This window comes from Scyliorhinus torazame, chromosome 22 (assembly GCF_047496885.1).
Source record: "Scyliorhinus torazame isolate Kashiwa2021f chromosome 22, sScyTor2.1, whole genome shotgun sequence".
NCBI classification, from domain to species: Eukaryota; Metazoa; Chordata; class Chondrichthyes; order Carcharhiniformes; family Scyliorhinidae; genus Scyliorhinus; species Scyliorhinus torazame.
In genome coordinates this window covers 111563973-111583769 of record NC_092728.1, presented here as the reverse complement: position 1 = coordinate 111583769, position 19797 = coordinate 111563973, and the positions used below count along the sequence as shown (strand labels likewise).

General features: G+C 47.9%; 1 protein-coding gene across 1 annotated transcript in view; it reads left to right on the top strand.

The window, feature by feature from the left end:
- The first annotated feature begins 2375 nt into the window (after positions 1 to 2375).
- Positions 2376 to 19797, top strand: part of wdr5 (WD repeat domain 5) — a 73651-nt gene continuing 56229 nt past the window's right edge. Inside the window, exons 1-4 of the mRNA XM_072488942.1 lie at positions 2376 to 2545; positions 16714 to 16910; positions 17561 to 17669; positions 18507 to 18580. Coding sequence (XP_072345043.1) covers positions 16821 to 16910; positions 17561 to 17669; positions 18507 to 18580 — 273 coding nt within the window. The 5' untranslated portion in view covers positions 2376 to 2545; positions 16714 to 16820. The remainder of the gene's footprint in view (positions 2546 to 16713; positions 16911 to 17560; positions 17670 to 18506; positions 18581 to 19797) is intronic.

The window sequence follows — 19797 nt, the reverse complement described above, 5'->3', positions numbered from 1 at the left end:
GTTTTACTGCAATTGTATCGGGCATTGGTGAGGCCACACCGGGAGTGTTGTGGGCAGTTTTGGTGTCCTTTTCTGAGGAAGGATGTTCTTGCTGTAGAGGGAGAGCAGCGAAGGTTTACCAGGCTGATTCCTGGGGTGGCAGGACTGTCATGTGAGGAGAGACTAAATCGGTTCGGATTATATTCATTGGAGTTTGGAAGAATGAGAGGGGATCTCAGAGAAACTTACAAATTTCTAACAGATTAGATTAAGAAAGAGTGTTCCCGATGGTGGGGGGAGTCCAGAACTAGGGGTCCTAGTTTGAGGATAAGAGGTAAACCTTTTAGGACTGAGGTGAGGAGAAGTTTCTTCACCTAGAGATTGGTGAATCTGTGGAATTTGCTGCCACTGAAAGGAATTAGATATAGCTCTTGGAGCTAAAGGGATCGAGGGATATGGGGGTAAGGTGGGATCACGGTATTGAACTTGATGATCAGCCATGATCATAATGAATGGCGGAGCAGGCTCGAAGGGCCGAATGGCCTCCTGCTTCTATTTTGTATGTTTCTATATAGTTAATGGGAGGAGCCAGTCAGGTGTTCATAGAATCATAAAATTTACCGTGCAGAAGTAGGCCACCCGGCCCATCGGGTCCGCACCGGCCCCAACAAAGAGCACCCTCCTCTTAATATTATAATATTATTATGTCTCCACCCTACCCCCGTAACCCAGTAACCCCCACTTAACCTTTTTGGACACTAAGGGCAATTTAGAATGGCCAATCCACCTAACCTGCACATGTTTGGACTGTGTTTTCAGTTCGAGGTTCACATTCTGTTTAAAATTTAATTTATGGGATGTGGGCATCGGTGGTTAGGCCAGCATTTATTGTCCATCCCTAGTTGCCCTTCAGAAGGTGGTGGTGAGCTGTTTTCTTGAACCGCTGCAGTCCATGTGATGTAGGTACACCCACTGTGCTGTTCGGGAGCGCGTTCCAGGTTTTTGACCCAGCGACAGTGAAGGGTATATTTCCAATCAAGCTGGTGAGTAACTTTGGACCAATTCATGGGCCACCAGCCAATCAATCAAACCGAGTCCTCACTGATTTCCACGAGTCTGCAATCACCAGTTTCAACCAGCACAGCCTTCCGGATTCTTCTGTTAGAATTAAAGGGAGAGGCTGGTTGCCTTAAAGTCACAGGTCCATTAACCATCCAAGGATCAAATGTGCAACAGCAAAATAAAAGAAAGGGGAGGAAACCGGAGCACCCGGAGGAAACCCACACGACACTGGGAGAACGTGCAGATTCCGCACAGACAGTGACCCAAGCAGGGAATCGAACCTGGGACCCTGGAGCTGTGAAGCGACTGTGCTAACCACTGTGCTACCGTGCTGCCCCTTGGGGACCCAAGGTGTTGGGTTTTTGAGTTTCAGTTTGGTTAAAGATTTGACTGGGTGGGTACAGCAGTAATTTCTCAGGCTGGCAGTTTAAACAGTAGTTTGAGAGAGGCAAGAATCTGCAATCTAGGTCCTGAAGGATATCGCTTTCTCGAAGTTGGGTATCATCATAGAATTTACAGTGCAGAAGGAGGCCATTCGGCCCATCGAGTCTGCACCAGCTCTTGGAAAGAGCACCCTACCCAAGGTCAGCACCTCCACCCTATCCCCATAACCCAGCAACCCAACCCAACACTAAGGGCAATTTTGGACACTAAGGGCAATTTATCATGGCCAATCCACCTAATCTGCACATCTTTGGACTGTGGGAGGAAACCGGAGCACCCGGAGGAAACCCACGCAGACACGGGGAGGACGTGCAGACTCCGCACAGTGACCCAAGCCGGGAATCGAACCTGCGACCCTGGAGCTGTGAAGCAATTGTGCTATCCACAATGCTACCGTGCTGCCCAAGACATCTCTGCCAAGCGAGTATGCCTGGATCTGCTAATTGTATTTAAAGGTGGATTGTGACTGGTTTTGTTTGAGTGGAGAATAAAATTGCAGTTAAGGGTCCTTATTTCATTGTTTAACGGGCGATTGTCAGCTACTGTCCTTTGTGATGCTAAATTAGTAACACTGTGTTAGCAATAAAGTTTGTTTTAATACACTGGGGTTACTCCGTGAGCGAAGTATCCTTTCCTCTCAGTCATACAATTTAAATAAACTATTGGGATTGTTGTCCGATATCCGAGCAACTGTTGGAGTCTGGTCCGGAACCTCAACCTCGGAGCATTTGGCAAAAATGCTGTTCAACCCTCTCTGCCCACCAGGAGGACTGGCGCTGCAGCGGGAGGACCCGGTATTGCAGCGGGAGGACTGGCGCTATTGCGGGAGGACCTGGATCCGGGTCATCTCTTGATCATTCGGCTCCTTGTTTCTTTCTTGGGCGGAGGGGGGGTAGTGAGAGATTGGCGCAGGCGCACTGAGCGCTCCCGCCACATCGAGCTGAGGGAGCTGCGGTGCCAGGCCCAGGCTGCACGGGGAGAGCGGGCGCCAGGCCCAGGCTGCACGGGGAGAGCGGGCGCCAGGCCCAGGCTGCACGGGGAGAGCGGGCGCCAGGCCCAGGTAAGAGCGGCGGGAGCTGAGACTCCGGCCCAGGCTTCGTAATGGCATCAAACCCTCGGCCCAAAGCCCCCCCCCCCCCCCCCAAACAGTCCCCAGGATCCTCCCGCCCTGCAATCTGCAGGACACCCGCAATCCCCAGCCCCCCCCCCGCAATCCCCAGCCCCCCCCCCGCAATCCCCAGCCCCCCCCCCCCCCCGCAATCCCCAGCCCCCCCCCCCGCAATCCCCAGCCCCCCCCCGCAATCCCCAGCCCCCCCCCCGCAATCCCCAGCCCCCCCCCCGCAATCCCCAGCCCCCCCCCCCCGCAATCCCCAGCCCCCCCCCCCGCAATCCCCAGCCCCCCCCCCAGCAATCCCCAGCCCCCCCCCCCCGCATTCCCCAGCGCCCCCCCCGCATTCCCCAGCCCCCCCCCCGCATTCCCCAGCCCCCCCCCCCCGCATTCCCCAGCCCCCCCCCCCGCATTCCCCAGCCCCCCCCGCATTCCCCAGCCCCCCCCGCATTCCCCAGCCCCCCCCCCCCGCAATCCCCAGCCCCCCCCCCCGCATTCCCCAGCCCCCCCCCCCGCATTCCCCAGCCCCCCCCGCATTCCCCAGCCCCCCCCGCATTCCCCAGCCCCCCCAGCATTCCCCAGCCCCCCCCCCCCGCATTCCCCAGCCCCCCCCCCCGCATTCCCCAGCCCCCCCCCCCCGCATTCCCCAGCCCCCCCCCCCGCATTCCCCAGCCCCCCCCCCCCGCATTCCCCAGCCCCCCCCCCCCCGCATTCCCCAGCCCCCCCCCCCCCCGCATTCCCCAGCCCCCCCCCCCCCCCGCATTCCCCAGCCCCCCCCCCCCCGCATTCCCCAGCCCCCCCCCCCCGCATTCCCCAGCCCCCCCCCCCGCATTCCCCAGCCCCCCCCCCCGCATTCCCCAGCCCCCCCCCCCGCATTCCCCAGCCCCCCCCCCCGCATTCCCCAGCCCCCCCCCGCATTCCCCAGCCCCCCCCCGCATTCCCCAGCCCCCCCCCCGCATTCCCCAGCCCCCCCCCCGCATTCCCCAGCCCCCCCCCCGCATTCCCCAGCCCCCCCCCCCGCATTCCCCAGCCCCCCCCCCCGCATTCCCCAGCCCCCCCCCCGCATTCCCCAGCCCCCCCCCCCGCATTCCCCAGCCCCCCCCCCGCATTCCCCAGCCCCCCCCCCGCATTCCCCAGCCCCCCCCCCGCATTCCCCAGCCCCCCCCCCGCATTCCCCAGCCCCCCCCCGCATTCCCCAGCCCCCCCCCCCCGCATTCCCCAGCCCCCCCCCGCATTCCCCAGCCCCCCCCGCATTCCCCAGCCCCCCCCGCAACCACCAACCCCCAGCCCCCCCGCAACCCCCAGCCCCCCCAGCATTCCCCAGCCCCACCCCCCCCGCATTCCCCAGCCCCCCCCGCAACCACCAACCCCCAGCCCCCCCGCAACCCCCAGCCCCCCCAGCAATCCCCAGCCCCACCCCCCCCCCCGCATTCCCCAGCCCCCCCCCCGCATTCCCCAGCCCCCCCCGCATTCCCCAGCCCCCCCCAGCAATCCCCAGTCCCCCCCCCAGCAATCCCCAGTCCCCCCCCAGCAATCCCCAGCCCCCCCCCCCGCATTCCCCAGCCCCCCCCCCGCATTCCCCAGCCCCCCCCTCCCGCATTCCCCAGCCCCCCCTCCCGCATTCCCCAGCCCCCCCTCCCGCAGTCCCCGGCGCCCCGCACACCCAGCGCCCCCCGCGCAATCCCCAGCGCCCCCCCCCCCAACGCAATCCTCAGGCCCCCCCCCCCCGCAATCCCCAGCACCCCCCGTCCCCAGCATCCCCATCCCCCCCCCCCCGCAATCCCCAGGACCCTCCCATCCCTGCAACCGCAGGGCACCCCCAGGAATTCCTCTCACCTAAATTTACAGGCCCCCCCCGTGCAATCCCCAAGACCCTCACCCCCCCCGCTATCGACTAGGGGCTTCTCACAGTAATTTCATTGCAGTCTTAATGTAAGCCTACTTAAAGATTATTATTATATTATAAATAATTTCTCAACAAAGGTGGGGGAGAGTCCAAGGGATGGAAGATTTAGAAATCCAAAGGAGGGGTCAAAGCATCAGAATAGTATAGCAATATGGGTAAAGGCAAGCAGAATGGCACTGAGTTTAACATTAATAGTACATCAGTGAATAAAGACATTGTGGGGAATAGAAGTTTAAAAAATTAAATGAAATGTTCTTTATATGATTGCGTGAAACATCTGCAATAAGATGGATGAACTAGTGGCAGATATAGAGGTTTAGATCTAACCTATTATAGAAACATGGTTACAATCTGATCAAAATTGGGAAATATTCCAGGGTACACATAATTCAGAAAGACCGAATGGAAAAGGAGGAGGGGTAGCCCTGCTGGTAAAGGATGACATAGGGACATTAGTGAGAAAGGGTCTGGCCTCAGAATATCATGAAGTGGAAACTAGGAATAGCAAGAGTCAGAAAACACACATGGGTGTAGTTTATAGGCCCCACCACAGTTGTTTTATACCATTGGGCATTAAACATTACTGGAGATTGTTAGGCTGATAATAACAACGGCAATGTAATAATTGTGATATAGTAAAGGTTCACTAAATTGGTCCTATGATGGAAGGCAGAGAAAATTTGGTCAATATTTTCTGGAGTTCAGAAGAATGAGAAGCGTTCTCATTGAAACCTCCAGGAGTTTGATCGGATAGACACACAGATTGTTCCCGCCGCTTGGGAAATCTAAAACACTGGGGCTCAGGCTAAGGGCACCAATCATTTTCAATGAAGATGAGAAATTTCTTCTCTAAGGGGCTGTTTAGCACAGGGCTAAATCGCTGGCTTTGAAAGCAGACCAAGGCAAGCCAGCAGCACGGTTCAATTCCCGTAACAGCCTCCCCGAACAGGCGCCGGAATGTGGCGACTAGGGGCTTTTCACAGTAACTTCATTGAAGCCTACTTGTGACAATAAGCGATTTTCATTTCATTTCAAAGGGTTGTGAACCTTTGGAATTCCAGAGGGTATGGACGCTCCATTGTTGAATATATTTCAGGCTGTGGGATAGACAGATTTTTGGTCTTGGGGAATTAAGGGATATGGGGAGCGAGTGGGAAAGTGGAGTTCAAACCCAGGATCAGCCACAATTGGACTGATGTGATTTATTTCTTGTGTTCTGAAAGAAATTCTTGTTACGTTTGCCAGATGCAAATTGCCTTTAATATAAAATTGCAGACTGTCCTTATTGACACACACCTTTCCAAATGAGTTGAACATTTTTTCCATAATGTGGCCCCTCGAAGCTTTACTGCTACTGATGTTGACCTGACTATTCTGTGCTTTTTTCCTTTTTGAAAAGTCGCCCTCTGGCACAGCATCCATATCTAAGAATGTTAGAAAGATTGCAGTCTGCACCTGTGCTACTGTCAGACTTGCCTCAGCATCCCAGGCCACAGCCACTGGAGTTCTGTGTTCTTCCCACTTTGAGATCCACTCAGGTCCACATTGTTTACTGGATCCACTCGCTCCACTTCTTGTATTATTCTATTCCCACTGTCCCAGTCGTGAAAGCTCAGCCAAATTATCAAGCCTTTCTTCAATCTTATCGATTGGTTAAAGCACAGAAGGGGGCCATTCAGTCTGTCGCATCTCTGCTGACTCTCTGAAAGAGCAACTCACCAAGTGCCACAACTCTGTTTTCTCCAAGTACCATGCAAATATTTGTTTTCAAATATCTAATTTTCTCTTGAATATCTCAATTGAATCTGCCTCCAGCACACTCGGGCAGTACATGTCAGACCCTAACCACTCGCTGTGTAAAAAAAATGTTTTCCTCATGTCATCATTGCTTCGTTTGTCAATCACCATCAATCTGCGTGCTCTCATTCTCAATCCTTCCAGCAATGGGAACAGTTTCTCTATCTCTGTCAGACCCCTCCTGATTTTGATTATCTCAATCAAATCTCCTTTCAACCTTCCTTTCCTCCAATCTACTCACATAACTGAAGCTCCTCATCCCTGGAACCATTCTTATGAATCTTTTCTGCTGTCTCTCCAATGTCTTCACATCTTTCCCAATGTGTGGTGCCCAGAACTGGGCACAATGCTCTAGCTGAGGCTGAAGCCAGTGTTTTATCCAAGTTCAACCCAACCTTGTGAAGAAGGCCTATGGAGTGTTGGCCTTTATTGGTAGAGGGATTGAGTTCCGGAGTCGGGAGGTCATGTTGCAGCTGTACAGAACTCTGGTACGGCCGCATTTGGAGTATTGCGTACAGTTCTGGTCACCGCATTATAGGAAGGACGTGGAGGCTTTGGAGCGGGTGCAGAGGAGATTTACCAGGATGTTGCCTGGTATGGAGGGAAAATCTTATGAGGAAAGGCTGATGGACTTGAGGTTGTTTTCGTTGGAGAGAAGAAGGTTAAGAGGAGACTTAATAGAGGCATACAAAATGATCAGGGGGTTGGATAGGGTGGACAGTGAGAGCCTTCTCCCGCGGATGGATATGGCTGGCACGAGGGGACATAACTTTAAACTGAGGGGTAATAGATATAGGACAGAGGTCAGAGGTAGGTTCTTTACGCAAAGAGTAGTGAGGCCGTGGAATGCCCTACCTGCTACAGTAGTGAACTCGCCAACATTGAGGGCATTTAAAAGTTTATTGGATAAACATATGGATGATAATGGCATAGTGTAGGTTAGATGGCTTTTGTTTCGGTGCAACATCGTGGGCCGAAGGGCCTGTACTGCGCTGTATTGTTCTATGTTCTATGTAACCTCCTTGCTCTCGTACTCGGTGCCCCCATTAATAAAACCCAGGATACCGTATGCTTTATTAACTGCTCACTCAACCTGTCCTGCCAACTTCACTGACTTCTGTACATATACACCCAGGTCCCCTTGCACTGAAATCAATCACTTAGCAAAGTTCATCTCACTTGTCTGTCCATTCAACCAACCTGACTCTATCCTTTTGAAGTTTAACACTGCCCTCTTCATAGTTCACAAAGCTTCAAAGTTTAGTATCATCTGCAAATTTTAAAATTGTGCCCTGTACACCAATGTCTGAATCTTATATAGTGGTTAGGATCTGGAATGCACTACCTGACAGTCAGGTGGAGGCAGGGTCAGTCGAGGCTTTCAAACAGGAATTGGGTGGGTTATGAAAAGGGAATGGCAGAATGTCAATTGCTCCTTCAGAGGGCCAGCACAGATGCCTCCTTCTGTGCTGAACCATTCTATGTACTCTGCTTGTGTTACAGAGGTTAACACATCTACAAGCTGAGTTTGTGAGTGTGGTACCTGGTCAGTGAATTAGCACTGTGGATTCTTGCTGCTGTGTTTTTTGGACTGCACTGGCTCGCTCACCATGAGGACTTGCCCTTCTACCCATCTCCACTTTCACTTTGTGTTTCTTCTTTCTCTCTTACTTCTTTGGTTTGCTGCCGGGAGCCTTGAGCAGAGCTGCCAGCTGCTGGTGAACAGCTTTCAGCCGAGAGGAGCATATTTGATTTGATTTCCCTCTTTTTGAACTTTAATTGTTTTGTTCTTATCAGTTTCAGCTGAAATGACGGATCTTAAACATGGACATAGTTTGGGCGTATCCCTTAGTCATCTATTTAAACATTTCCAATTATTTATTTGCTGCCATATTTGACATTTTTTCTTATCTGGACTAGTTCTCCTCCCTCATTGAAATTGTGTGTGTGTGTCCCACAGTTGAATTGTCTATCAGTGGCTATTCCCTCATCATTTGCACTTAAATGGAACTGATTGAAGTGCTGTTGTGTACTGATCCTGGAACTTTATAAAAAGCTTAAATTTTTATGGCATTTTTTGCATTCAAAAATGCCGATGCATGTGCAAGTTCCATCGCCCTAGAATTTGACATGCCTGTATTTCTGACCTGCTCTCACAGTGAGTCTCACCTCCCACTCCTTCCCTATTGCCAGCTCTCTGTATGACGCTCTTAGGGAAACGATTATTTGGAGGAATTCCCGCAGTAGTGAGAATTCATGTGGAAGAGCAAAGAGTTTAAAACTGCTAGACAGGCAGCAAAAATGGCCAATGATTTTGAATTAGTTGACAAAGCAAAGTGGTTTTCAACATTAATTTCAATCTGAAGGATAGAAACTTAGGAAATGAGAAATCCACAGGTAGTCAAGGCAAAGAAAGCCTAATTGGTGATGTTCAGGAAAGTTTGCCTCAGGTTAAAAAGGCAACCTCTGATAGTGGAAGATGGTAAGAAAACTTAGTGTTTTCATTGTAATAAAGCTGGACATGTGAAGTCTCAGTGTTGGTGACTTAAGAAAATTACTGGGAAGACAGACTCGGTAAAACAAGAAAAGTCAGTTGGGTTTATTAAATTGGGAAGAAAAGCCATTGTCCCAGTGGCAGAGGAGCAACAGAGTGTACAGGTTGTTCAGAGGTTTGTGGATAAGCAGGTTCTTATAAGGATTTTATTTTATTTGTTCATGTGTACAAGGAGGAGTAGGTAAGGAGATTAAGATCTTAAGGGATACAGGAGCAAGTCAGTCTTTAATGGTGATGTATAAGGGGCTATGTAGTTTGGAAAGAGTATTGCCAGAAAAGGTATTAATATGTGGGATTCGTGGTGAGAGGAGTAGTGTGCCACTGTGTAAGGTCAGGTTAGAGAGTCTGGTGAAAAGTGAAGTGTGGTAGGCGTAATAGAAAAATTACCTTTTTCAGGGGCACAATGTATCCTGGGTAATGATATAGCTGGATTACAGGTAGGAGTGCAGCCTACTGAGGAGGAAAAGCCAGTGGAAAGTCAAACAACTGAGGTGTTGCAAGAAGCATATCCTGGAGTGCTTCCTGATTGTGTGATAACAAGATCACAAGGTGAGACAGGAGGAAAAAAACGTGAGGAGTACCGATAGGGAGGCTGAGGTTCTGTTGTCAGAAAACATGTTTGATCAGATGGTAGCACAGTGGTTAGCATTGTTGCTTTGCAGCGCCAGGGACCCGGGTTTGATAACCGTCTTGGGTCACTGCCTGCACGGAGTCTGCACAATCTCCCCGTGTCTGCATCGGTTTCCTCCTACGAAGGTCCCGAAAGACATGCTTGTTAGGTGAATTGAACATCTTGAATTCTCCCTCAGTGTATCCGAACAGGCGCCGTAGTGTGGCGACTGGTGGATTTTCACAGTAACTTATTGCAATGTTAATGTAAACCTACTTGTGACAATAATAAAGATTATTATTATAAAGAGCATATGATGGATGGAGCGGATATCTTCGTTCAAGAAAGTTTGTTGAATTACAGCAGCAGATTCAGAGATAAAGCAGTTGTGTCAGAAAGAATATACAGAAATAGAGTCTGAGTGTATACCAGAGAGTTAGTACATTAGAAATAATGTAATGAGAAAAGGGAGACCGTTATATATTCAATCACATGAGAAATGGACAGAAGTTCATTACGTGGTATTACCGATGGGTTATAGAAAGGTTGAGGTTCCAGTAGCGGTTCATTTAGGAGTAAGGGAAACATGAGCAAAAATATAAAAACATTTTTATTGGCCTAGACTGCATAAGACTGTAGTTGAATTTCACGTATATGTCAGGTAATAGGGAAACCTCAGGCGGTAATCAAACCAGCACGCTTAATATCCATTACAGCATTTTGGGAACCTTTAAACTAGGGTCCTAATTGATTGCGTGGGATCCCTGCAGAAAGCAAAAAATGGGAATCCGTATCTGTCGACCAGAATGGGTGTGTCTACTAGACTTCCGGAGGCCATTCCATTATGAAATATTACAGCTAAGAGGGTTGTAGAGGAGTTAACCAACTTTTAAAACTAGATGTAGACCACCAATAGAAGTTCAATTGGATCAGGGATCCAATTTTATGTTTGAGTTATTCAAGGAAGTTATGGATAGTTTCGGAACGCAGCATTTTAACTCAACTGTGTATCATCCAGAATCGCAAAGCGTTAGAAAGGTGGCATCAAATGTTAAAGACCATGTTGAGGGCCGATAGTCAGGATTATCCAGAGGATTGGGATAAAGGAATTCCATTTGTACTATTTACAATTAGGGATGCACCTGATGAATCGACTAAATTCACTCAATCAGAATTAATTTTGGTCATGAGGTGAGAGGACCAGTTAAACTGATCAAAGAGAAATTGATGAGTCAGTGTTCAGAGACTGTTGTTGGACTATGTGTCAGATAGAAGGAAAACTCTGAGGGTTTTATGTTAACATGCTCAAAAGGTATTTTGATAGAGAAGGAAAGAAGGAGGAGGTCTTAGTCATTGTAACTCAGGGAGAAGAGATAAATCCAAATAATTCTGAATTTGACATTCCTCAAATTAAATTGAATAATAAGGAAGTAATAAGAAATTGGGATAAATTATTGAGTTACTGTCTGAAGTAAAATCAAAATGACCTAAAGGAGTTATTACAGTCACGCAACTGTAAGTGGGAATAAATTGGGAATTACAAAAGTAATTGTACATGATGTAGATATAGGAAATGCTATTCCCATTAAACAACATCCATACAGGCTCAATCCACTAAATTTAGCACAGGGAGAAAAGGAGATTAACAGCATGCTTAAGAATATCATTAAAGTGAGGTTCAGTGATTGGAGCTCACCTATTGTGATGGTACCAAAACCGGATGGAGCAGAACGATTATGTGTGGACTATAGAAAAGTCAACGCAGTTATGAATTCAGATTCGGATCCTATTCCTCGTTTAGAAGACTGTGTTGAAAAGGTGGGACAAACAAATTTTATTTCCAAACTTGACTGACTTAAAGGATACTGGCAAACACCTTTATCAGACAGGCCCAAGGAAGTTTTGACTTTTGTGACGACAAATGGTCTGTATCAGTTTAAAGTTATGCCATTTGGAATGAAGAATGCACCAGCAACATTCCAAAGATTAACCAACAAGATCAATTCTGGGTTAAACAATTGTGCCGTGTACATTGATGATTTGGTGGTAAAATGTGGAAGGAGCATTTGGAACATTAAAGGAATTATTCGATCGACTACAGGAGGTTGAGTTAGTGGTAAATTTGGCTAAAGTGAATTTGCAAAAGCTCAAATCACATTCCTAGGCCATAATTTGGACATGGTCAGGTGGCCCCATGGAATGTAAAATCTAAAAGCTGTTGGAGAGTTTGCAATGACATAAACGAGGAGAGAAGTTCTGCAATTTCTGGACATGAAAATCCAGAAAATTGTGCCAAATTCCAGGAGTGTGGTTGCTCCACTGACTCCGGAAAAGTACAGGAAATTTCAGTGGACATCAATGTCAGGAGGCATTCGATAATCTGAAAACTGTTAACCACTGCACCAGTGTTGATAATTATGCCGAGCAATTTTAAACTGGCAATTGATGTGAGTGAAGTTGGTGCTGTGCTGTTGCCAGAAGACGACAAAACAATCAAAAGGCCTGTTGGTTATTTTCCTCAGAAATTAAATATTCATCAAAAGAAATATTCGACCATCGAGAAGGAGGAGTTTAGTATTGGCGTTATGGCATTTTGACATTGATGTTGCTGACAATTAACTAGAGACAGTTGCATATATAGACCTTAATCCATTAAAGTTTTTTGAAAAGTTTATGGTTCCAAATGCAAGACTCTTTGCATTTTTAAAATGTAATATGGAGGATATGTATCTTATAGTGTATTAGTTGTGTTTAGTAATGAGATGTTTAGAGTTGAAAGGCTTTTGAAAAATGAAGCCAACTTTTTATATTGCTGGTTCATTTTTTAATGCAGAGGTGTGATTAATGTTGGATCTTCAGCTGTATTGCACTGTAGGTATTTGGTGCAGTAAGGGTTAAAGGCCTGGGTTAGAACGTGTTTGACTGCTGCGGTCATGACTTAAAAGAATCTTGGTTTGAAAGGTTGGGAGCCAGGGGTGCAATTAAATCGTCATAAAGAACTTGGGCTAATGGAATTTTGTTTTGATTTAAGGGAAATCTCTGGAGTTCATTAGATCTCAGCTTGGTAAGATGATGCTGTTCCTGGGTGGAGCTAAGGCATCAGGCAATTTGTAGGAAAAACAGGTCAGTGCAGTTCTGGATGAAGCAGTGACCACAAGTCAGGCAGTTTGCCATCTGCTATTCAGTCAGACATTAACGGTCTTTAAAGCAGCGCAGATTTGTCTGGGAACAAGGGGGAGCTGAAACAAGGTGAGAAATGGCTTCTGAAGACATGCAGCTCCCTGAGCTTCTGCATGGAGTCATCGTATTTTTAAAGCGGTATCAAGAGATCTCTCTCAAAGAACGAGCGGCTCAGTAGTTAGCACTGCTGCCTCACAGTATCCGGGACCCAGGTTCAATTCTGGCCTTGGGTGACTGTCAGTGTGGAGTTTGCACTTTCTCCCTGTGTCTGCGTGGGTTTCCTTTGGGTGCTCCGGTGAAGATGTGCAGGTTAGTCTACAATTGGTCATGATAAATTGCCCCTTAGATGTCCAGAGATGTACAGGTTAGGTTACTGGGATAGGGTGGGGAAGTGGGCCTGGGTAAGTGCTCTTTCAGAGGGTTGGTGCAGACACGATGGACTGAATGGCCGCCTCCTGTACTGTGGGAATTCTATGAACATCTCTGTAAACCAAGTATTCCCACAGTGGATTGAGAGCTGAGATAGGGTTTTTTCTTGTTGTTTAAATGGGAATAAAGATAGCAGTTAAGGGTATTGTATTCACTGTATTGAGTAGCATTGTTCAGGAGTAATTGTCAGCTATTTCCTGTTGTGATGTTAAAGATATTTTAATACTGTGTTAGTAATATAGTTTGTTTTAATAAACCATATCCATGTGAAATCACTGCTGGAGCGAGGAATCCTTTCCTCACAGTCTGACAAAATTAAAATTAAATGCCAGGGTTTCTGTCCAGTATGCCAGTCACTGTTGGGGTCTGGTCTGCGATCGTAATAATGTGTAAAAGAGGGTCAAGAAGTTCAGTCCTCTTTGGGCTTTGGAGAAATGCGGAGAATCAAGGGGTTATTGGTATGCAGCTCTTTTATTCAAGTTGGGTGGCGTTCTGGATTAGCTGGCAATTGCTTTAAAAAACATTGACCTGCAAAATCTTATTCCATTGTGAAGGTGCAACTTGGTGCTCTCTGTAAAAGGAATTTTTTGAAATGCGTGGCTGCTGTGTAGCAAACGTGGCAGATATTTTATATACGGCAAGATCCCACACTAAGAATGAGAGGGGTGATGAGTTTCAGACAGTTGGAACAGCGTTTGTCAGAGTGGGATGGTACAAGATATTATGCTTGAAAGAAAGCTGGTGGGGTCTTTAGCATCCACATGAAGTACTGGTTGTGGCAGATGGGATCACTGGGTAACAACTCATCCAAAGGACGGCATCTGTGACAATGTAGCTCTCCCTCAGCGATGCACAGGAGTCTCGCCAGATTACCTGTAGCTTCCTGGAGTGAGGTGGCTGAAGTTAGCTGAGAAGTGGAAAATCCTGGTGAGAAATGAGAGTGGCTGTTCCAGGCATTGCAGAGTGTGCCAGCGAGGGAGCAACAGAAAGACAAGAGTTCTGGAGACGGAGTATTCTGTATAACTGACTGGATTCACACATGCAAATTTAGCTCAACCAGCTGCTGAGGCTGTGAATCATTGGCTCCAAGCTGGAGTGAAGCAGTCACTGTGTAGGTTTGTTAATATCCACAGTAGGCAGTGTCCTGAGGACAATGAATGATTTTAAAAATGAATTTACAGTACCCGATTCATTTTTTCCAATTAAGGGGCAATTTAGCGCGGCCAATCCACCTACCCTGCACAGCTTTGGGTTGTGGGAGCGAAACCCACGCAAACACGGGGAGAATGTGCAAACTCCACACGGACAATGGCCCAGAGCCGGAATCAAAACTGGGACCTCGGCGCCATGAGGCAGCAGTGTTCATGGAGTGTGCAGGCACAGGGGGCATTGGGGGTTCATGTGTATTAATCTTTGAAGGTGGCAGGACACATTGTGAGTAGATAGCAAAGGATATATAATCATGGCCTTCATAAATTGAGGTTTTGAGTACAAAATCACGCAAACTATGGGGAACCTTGATGAAACTACCTAGGCCACAAGCAGAGCCTTGAATATTGCCGAAAATAGAGACATGTTGCTGAAGCTTTTCATCTTGCGCTCATCAGGAAAAACACAAGAATGCCAAATTTCAAACAATCTCAACAATTTATACTATAGGAGAAAATGATGCTGATTGATTGGCAAGTCAATTCTGATGGGCCAAGGCGTTATAATTGTGAAAGCAATGAGGAACTATAGATTCCCCAAGTGTCCAGGTAATTCAGAGAAGGGCACAAGGTTTGAACATATTTCTTTTGTTTTTAAAACATGGGTCCCTGTGGATCAATGTGCATTGCTTCTAGCAGATGTAAATGACCCATGTTACTAGCTTGACTGATTATCTTAAATTGGTTATTAGTATCGCTGTTAGTGCACACAGAATTGTTCAGCAAGTGCTGTCTAATCTCAGAATCACACCTAATGGAAGACGTTTTGTTTCGGGTATTGCAATCGAGCACTGGTTGAGTGTGGCCTGTACTCTGTATTTTGGCAGAAGGCGTAGAGAGAGGAAATATAAACCAAATGACTTGACTTGCGAGGGCAATGTGCATATCAGGTGCAGACTTCAGCCAGTTCCATTGTGCTGTCTTCATCTTTGTTAAAACGGAAATCCAACCTTCCACATTTAGATGGCCGTAAAGGGCAATAGCAACAAAATGCTTGTTTTACTCCGGCACTGGATTCTCCTGGGAGATGCTACTTTAGAATGCTGACAGCCTCATGGGTGTTCGCCATGTTTTTAATGTGGTATTATAGGTCAGGCACGACAGCACCGTAGTCTTTTAATTTGGAGTGAGCTCTAAATTTTTTCTTTTTTTTTTAAATTTAGAGTACCCAATTCATTTTTTCCAATCAAGGGCAATTTAGCGTGGCCAATCCACCTAGCCTGCACATCTTTGGGTTGTGGGGGCAAAACCCACGCAAACACGGGGAGAATGTGCAAACTCCACACGGACAGTGACCCAGAACCGGGATCGAACCTGGGACCTCGGCGCTGTGAGGCTGCAAGTCTAACCCACTGTGCCACCGTGCTGCCCCGTGAGGCAGCAGTGCTAACCACTGTGCCACCGTGCTGCCCCGTGAGGCAGCCGTGCTAACCACTGTGCCACCGTGCTGCCCCGTGAGGCTGCAGTGCTGACCACTGTGCCGCCGTGCTGCCCCGAGTCAGCTTTAAATTAATAACTGACTCTGGTGTCTCAACCTCAAGGAACTTTTCACCGGCCACCTCTCTTTCAAAATCTAAAACTTCTCTCATTTGCCAGTACTTCCCTGTATATAACATACATGGACTTTACATCCTTATTTGCATTGGCACAATTGACAAAAGCATGCCTCAAGCAACCATCTTTATGCTGCTTTGATCCCAAGTTAAGTTTCTTCTTTGTAGACTGTTAACCAGAGGCTCTGGAGTTCTGTCCAGAGCTAACACTGGCCCTGCTCTGGACTCTAATTGAGTAGCTCTCTCCAGCAGATTCTGTCGTGAGATCTAGTGCAATAGGTAAATTGTTTATTTCAGTCTCTGGCCATTGCTTACTGAAGCCTTTCATCTTCACAGTTTATTTGCCTTGCTTGCCAGAAGCTGGAAAACACTGCTCCGTGATTTGGTGCCAGACGTATGTACCTTAAGGGCGCTTGATGTCGTGTGTGTGCAACGCGTGTGATGTGCTGTATGCTGCCGTTTCTGGCCGGAAGACTCCACACAACCTCATTTATTTCTATTTATTTCCGCAGTGGCTGCCGTTCTCGATGTAAACGGCGGAAGCCGCTGTTGGGCGCTTCTCTGGCGATCGAGACCACTGCGGGAACAGCGTGACCGATCGCTCCGCGACCCACCTGTGGGTCACAACCGGCACTTCGAAAAACTGTGTCAGATTTCTCCTTTTCAAAAGTGAATTTGAGCGATGAATGGAGTGTGTTAAGATGTGTGCAGAAAGGCATATGTATGAATCGTTTGTTTCATGATAATTTGAAGCTGTTTCCGAGCTTCGTGAAGTGATTGCAACCTCCAACTGCACGAGCTTGCAAATTTCCATTGTGTTGTCCACGTGAATTTGAGTCGTGTTTCTGACTGCCACTTTTTTATTCTTTTCCATTTTTTACAGTGACTCTGCCCACACCGTCTGTACCTGAGAACAGTGCTCTTATTTGGCTTAAGTTCACCACGAGCCGTGCCCTTGTCCATCGAAGCACCAGAACCGTCCGGATTTGTATGGTCGACACGATGGCGACTGAAGATAAAAAATCTGAGTCCGAATGCACAAAAACACAATCAGCACCTTCCTCTTCCAATCAAAACAAGGTGAATAATAGAAGATATTCGCTGGGGAAGTTTGCACACAAAAGTATTGGCCCGTTGTCATTAGTTCAGTGGGTAGAATTCGGCTCAGTCAGAAGATTGAGAATTCAACTTCAACTTGCACTCCAAAGCCCAGAATTGCCCATTGGTCCACTGCCCACAGGCCAGGGTTAACCAGGGTGCACGCTGCTATCGAAGGGAAAGTTTAAGCACGAGGCTGTGTTGTTTATTTGTTCATGGGATGCGGCCGTCACTGGCTAGGCCAGCATTTATTACACACCCCTAATTACCCTTGAGACGGTGGTAGTGAGCTGAACCGCTGCAGTCTGTGTGATGTAGGTGCACCCACAATGCTGTTAGGGAGGGAGTCCCGGGCTTTTGACCCAGCGACAGTGAAGGAACAGCAATATATTTCCAAGCTGGGATGGTGAGTGGCTTGGAGAGCATCTTGCAGGTGGTGGGGTTCCCAGGTATCTGCTGTGTTTTTCCTCTTTGGTGGTGGAGGTCCCGGGTTTTGAAGGTGCTGCCAAAGAAGCTTTCTGTTGCTGCAGTGCCTCTTGTAGATGGTGCACCTTATTGCAACTGTGCATTAGTGGTGGATGGGACGTCAGTCAAGCTTTGTGTAAAATCTCTCCTGTGTGTTTGAATAACAGCCTTCTGCAGTGAAACCGAATTACACGTTGAAGTTCACGCTGGCCGGACACACCAAGGCTGTGTCATCGGTGAAGTTCAGTCCAAATGGAGAATGGTTGGCAAGTTCCTGTAAGTAAATCTCATTCATTTGGTAACTGCAGTCAGTGATTGTATACGGTGAAAACATTCAATGCAGGGTTTCCAGAACCGAGACGGCAGTGACGAAATGCCGTGCTCTCTGTGGATGCGCTGCAAACTGGGCAGCGCCTTAACGGTTTAATCATGTGGAGATGAGTCAGCCGATTCCTTTTGGATGGAGTTGATGTTAGTCTGCACTGCCCCTGGGGTAGAATGGGGTTCAACCAGTCAGGGTATCAGCTCTCTGAATGCAGTATCTGTGGCTGGAGGAGATCTTCAGCTCAAATTAGAGCCATATCACCAGGACCTGCGCTTTTCACCATCAAGCATTGAATTTTAACAGGCTGTTCAGCTGCAGTAGGAATCTAATCAGTGCTTTCCTGCCTCTCTTCACATCATCAACTGTTGGAGCGAGGTCAGGCTGATTGTTTTTCCGTGTCCCGCTTTCTGTTTCTCCTCTCACTCTGGGTCCCCTGCCATCTTCTCTCGATCTCCCGCACCCTCTCTCTCTGTCTCTCCACCCGGTGCACTTTCTTGGTCCCCCACTTGCGCGCCCTCTTGGCCCCTCCTGGCTCTCTTCTCAGAACCCCGCTCCCAGTGCCCCCGCACTCTCTCCTCCCCTCTCTGTTCCCCCCGCTCCAGGTCTCCCGGCTCCTCGCTCTCACTGGCAATTGGGGTGGCACAGAGGGTATTACGGGCAGAAGCACCGTCTCACTCAGTGCTCTCCTACACCAGTGGGCTTAATGGACAGGGCAGCTCTCTTGGGTGTGCAAAACAGAGAGTTTCTCTATCTCAAACCTGAAACCTATTTTGTGTTTTACTCCACAGCGGCTGATAAATTGATTAAAATATGGGGTGCTTACGATGGCAAGTTTGAGAAGACCATATTGGGACATAAACTGGTGAGTGTGGGAAGTACTCTATGACCTCCTTTCAAATCACACCTTTCAGTTTTTCCTTTCACAATGAACCACTTTACATTTCCCCGCATCAAATATCTGCCAGGTGCCTGTCCATTCCCTCACTCTGCCTTCATTCTCCTGAAGTCTGTTCCTAACCTCCTCACTATTTCCTACGTTTTCCGGTTTTGTGTCACGTGCAAGCTTTTGTGTGTGATATGCCCTGTGTTCCCAGGTCATTACTATATATCAAAAAGAGCAGTGATCTGAATCCCTGTCCTTGGGGAACCACCCTCCCATCTGAAAAACAACCGTTCACCGCCGCACTCTGCTTTTTGCCGTTTAGTCAGTTTTCTCTCCATGCTCTTTTACCAAACATCTTTTGCCCAAATTGTTATTTTTATCCTGTTCAATTTCTCCACACCTTCATCCCCACGTGATATTGGAGCATGATCGCCCCTACTGAAGACAGGTGTGAAGCCCTCATTCAGTAGCCGGGTCATACCTCTGACCTCCTTTGGTTCCTAATCAGCCCCACCCTTTTGTGTTTATAAAAGATTTTTGTGCTCCGCATTTCTTTTTCAATTTTCCTTTGCTCGTCTTATATTCATTTGGCTCCTCTGCTACATTGTGAACCAGGCATTTATCACAACTCTCCTTTTTCTCGCTGTAAGGAACCACATCTTTCGATCAGGCATTTTAAACCCTTCCAGACACAACACACCAATTTCCGATCGTGGAACTCTGACCCTGTTTTTGGGGTGTCGATGATGCTTCGGTTATTACCATTGTTACTTTCATCTTCTGTTTCTCAACATGCCTTGCACCACCATCCCTTTTGTCAGTTAATCGCTCCTGTCATCCACCCGATTAAAGACCGTCTCTTTTGATCTTCCCTCCCCGTCTCTCTGCACTACTTCACAAACTGTTACATTTCTTCCTTTCTCCTGTTTTGATGAAGGGTCATTGATCTGAAACGTTAATTCTGATGCTATTCACCTCTCCTGGTCCTGTGCACCTTGGTTCTCCTCTGCTTCATCCCACCCCCAGCCAAATTATTTCAATCCCCTGCCCCTCACCTGATGATCTCATTGTATTTCTCATATGTTACCTGGCCAGTATTACTGTGCACAATTTGCCTGTCCTCCTAACAGCAGGCGTTTCTCATTGGTTGAGGTGATTGGCAGAGTTCTGTTGGTGTGACTGCTGGATGTTTCTTC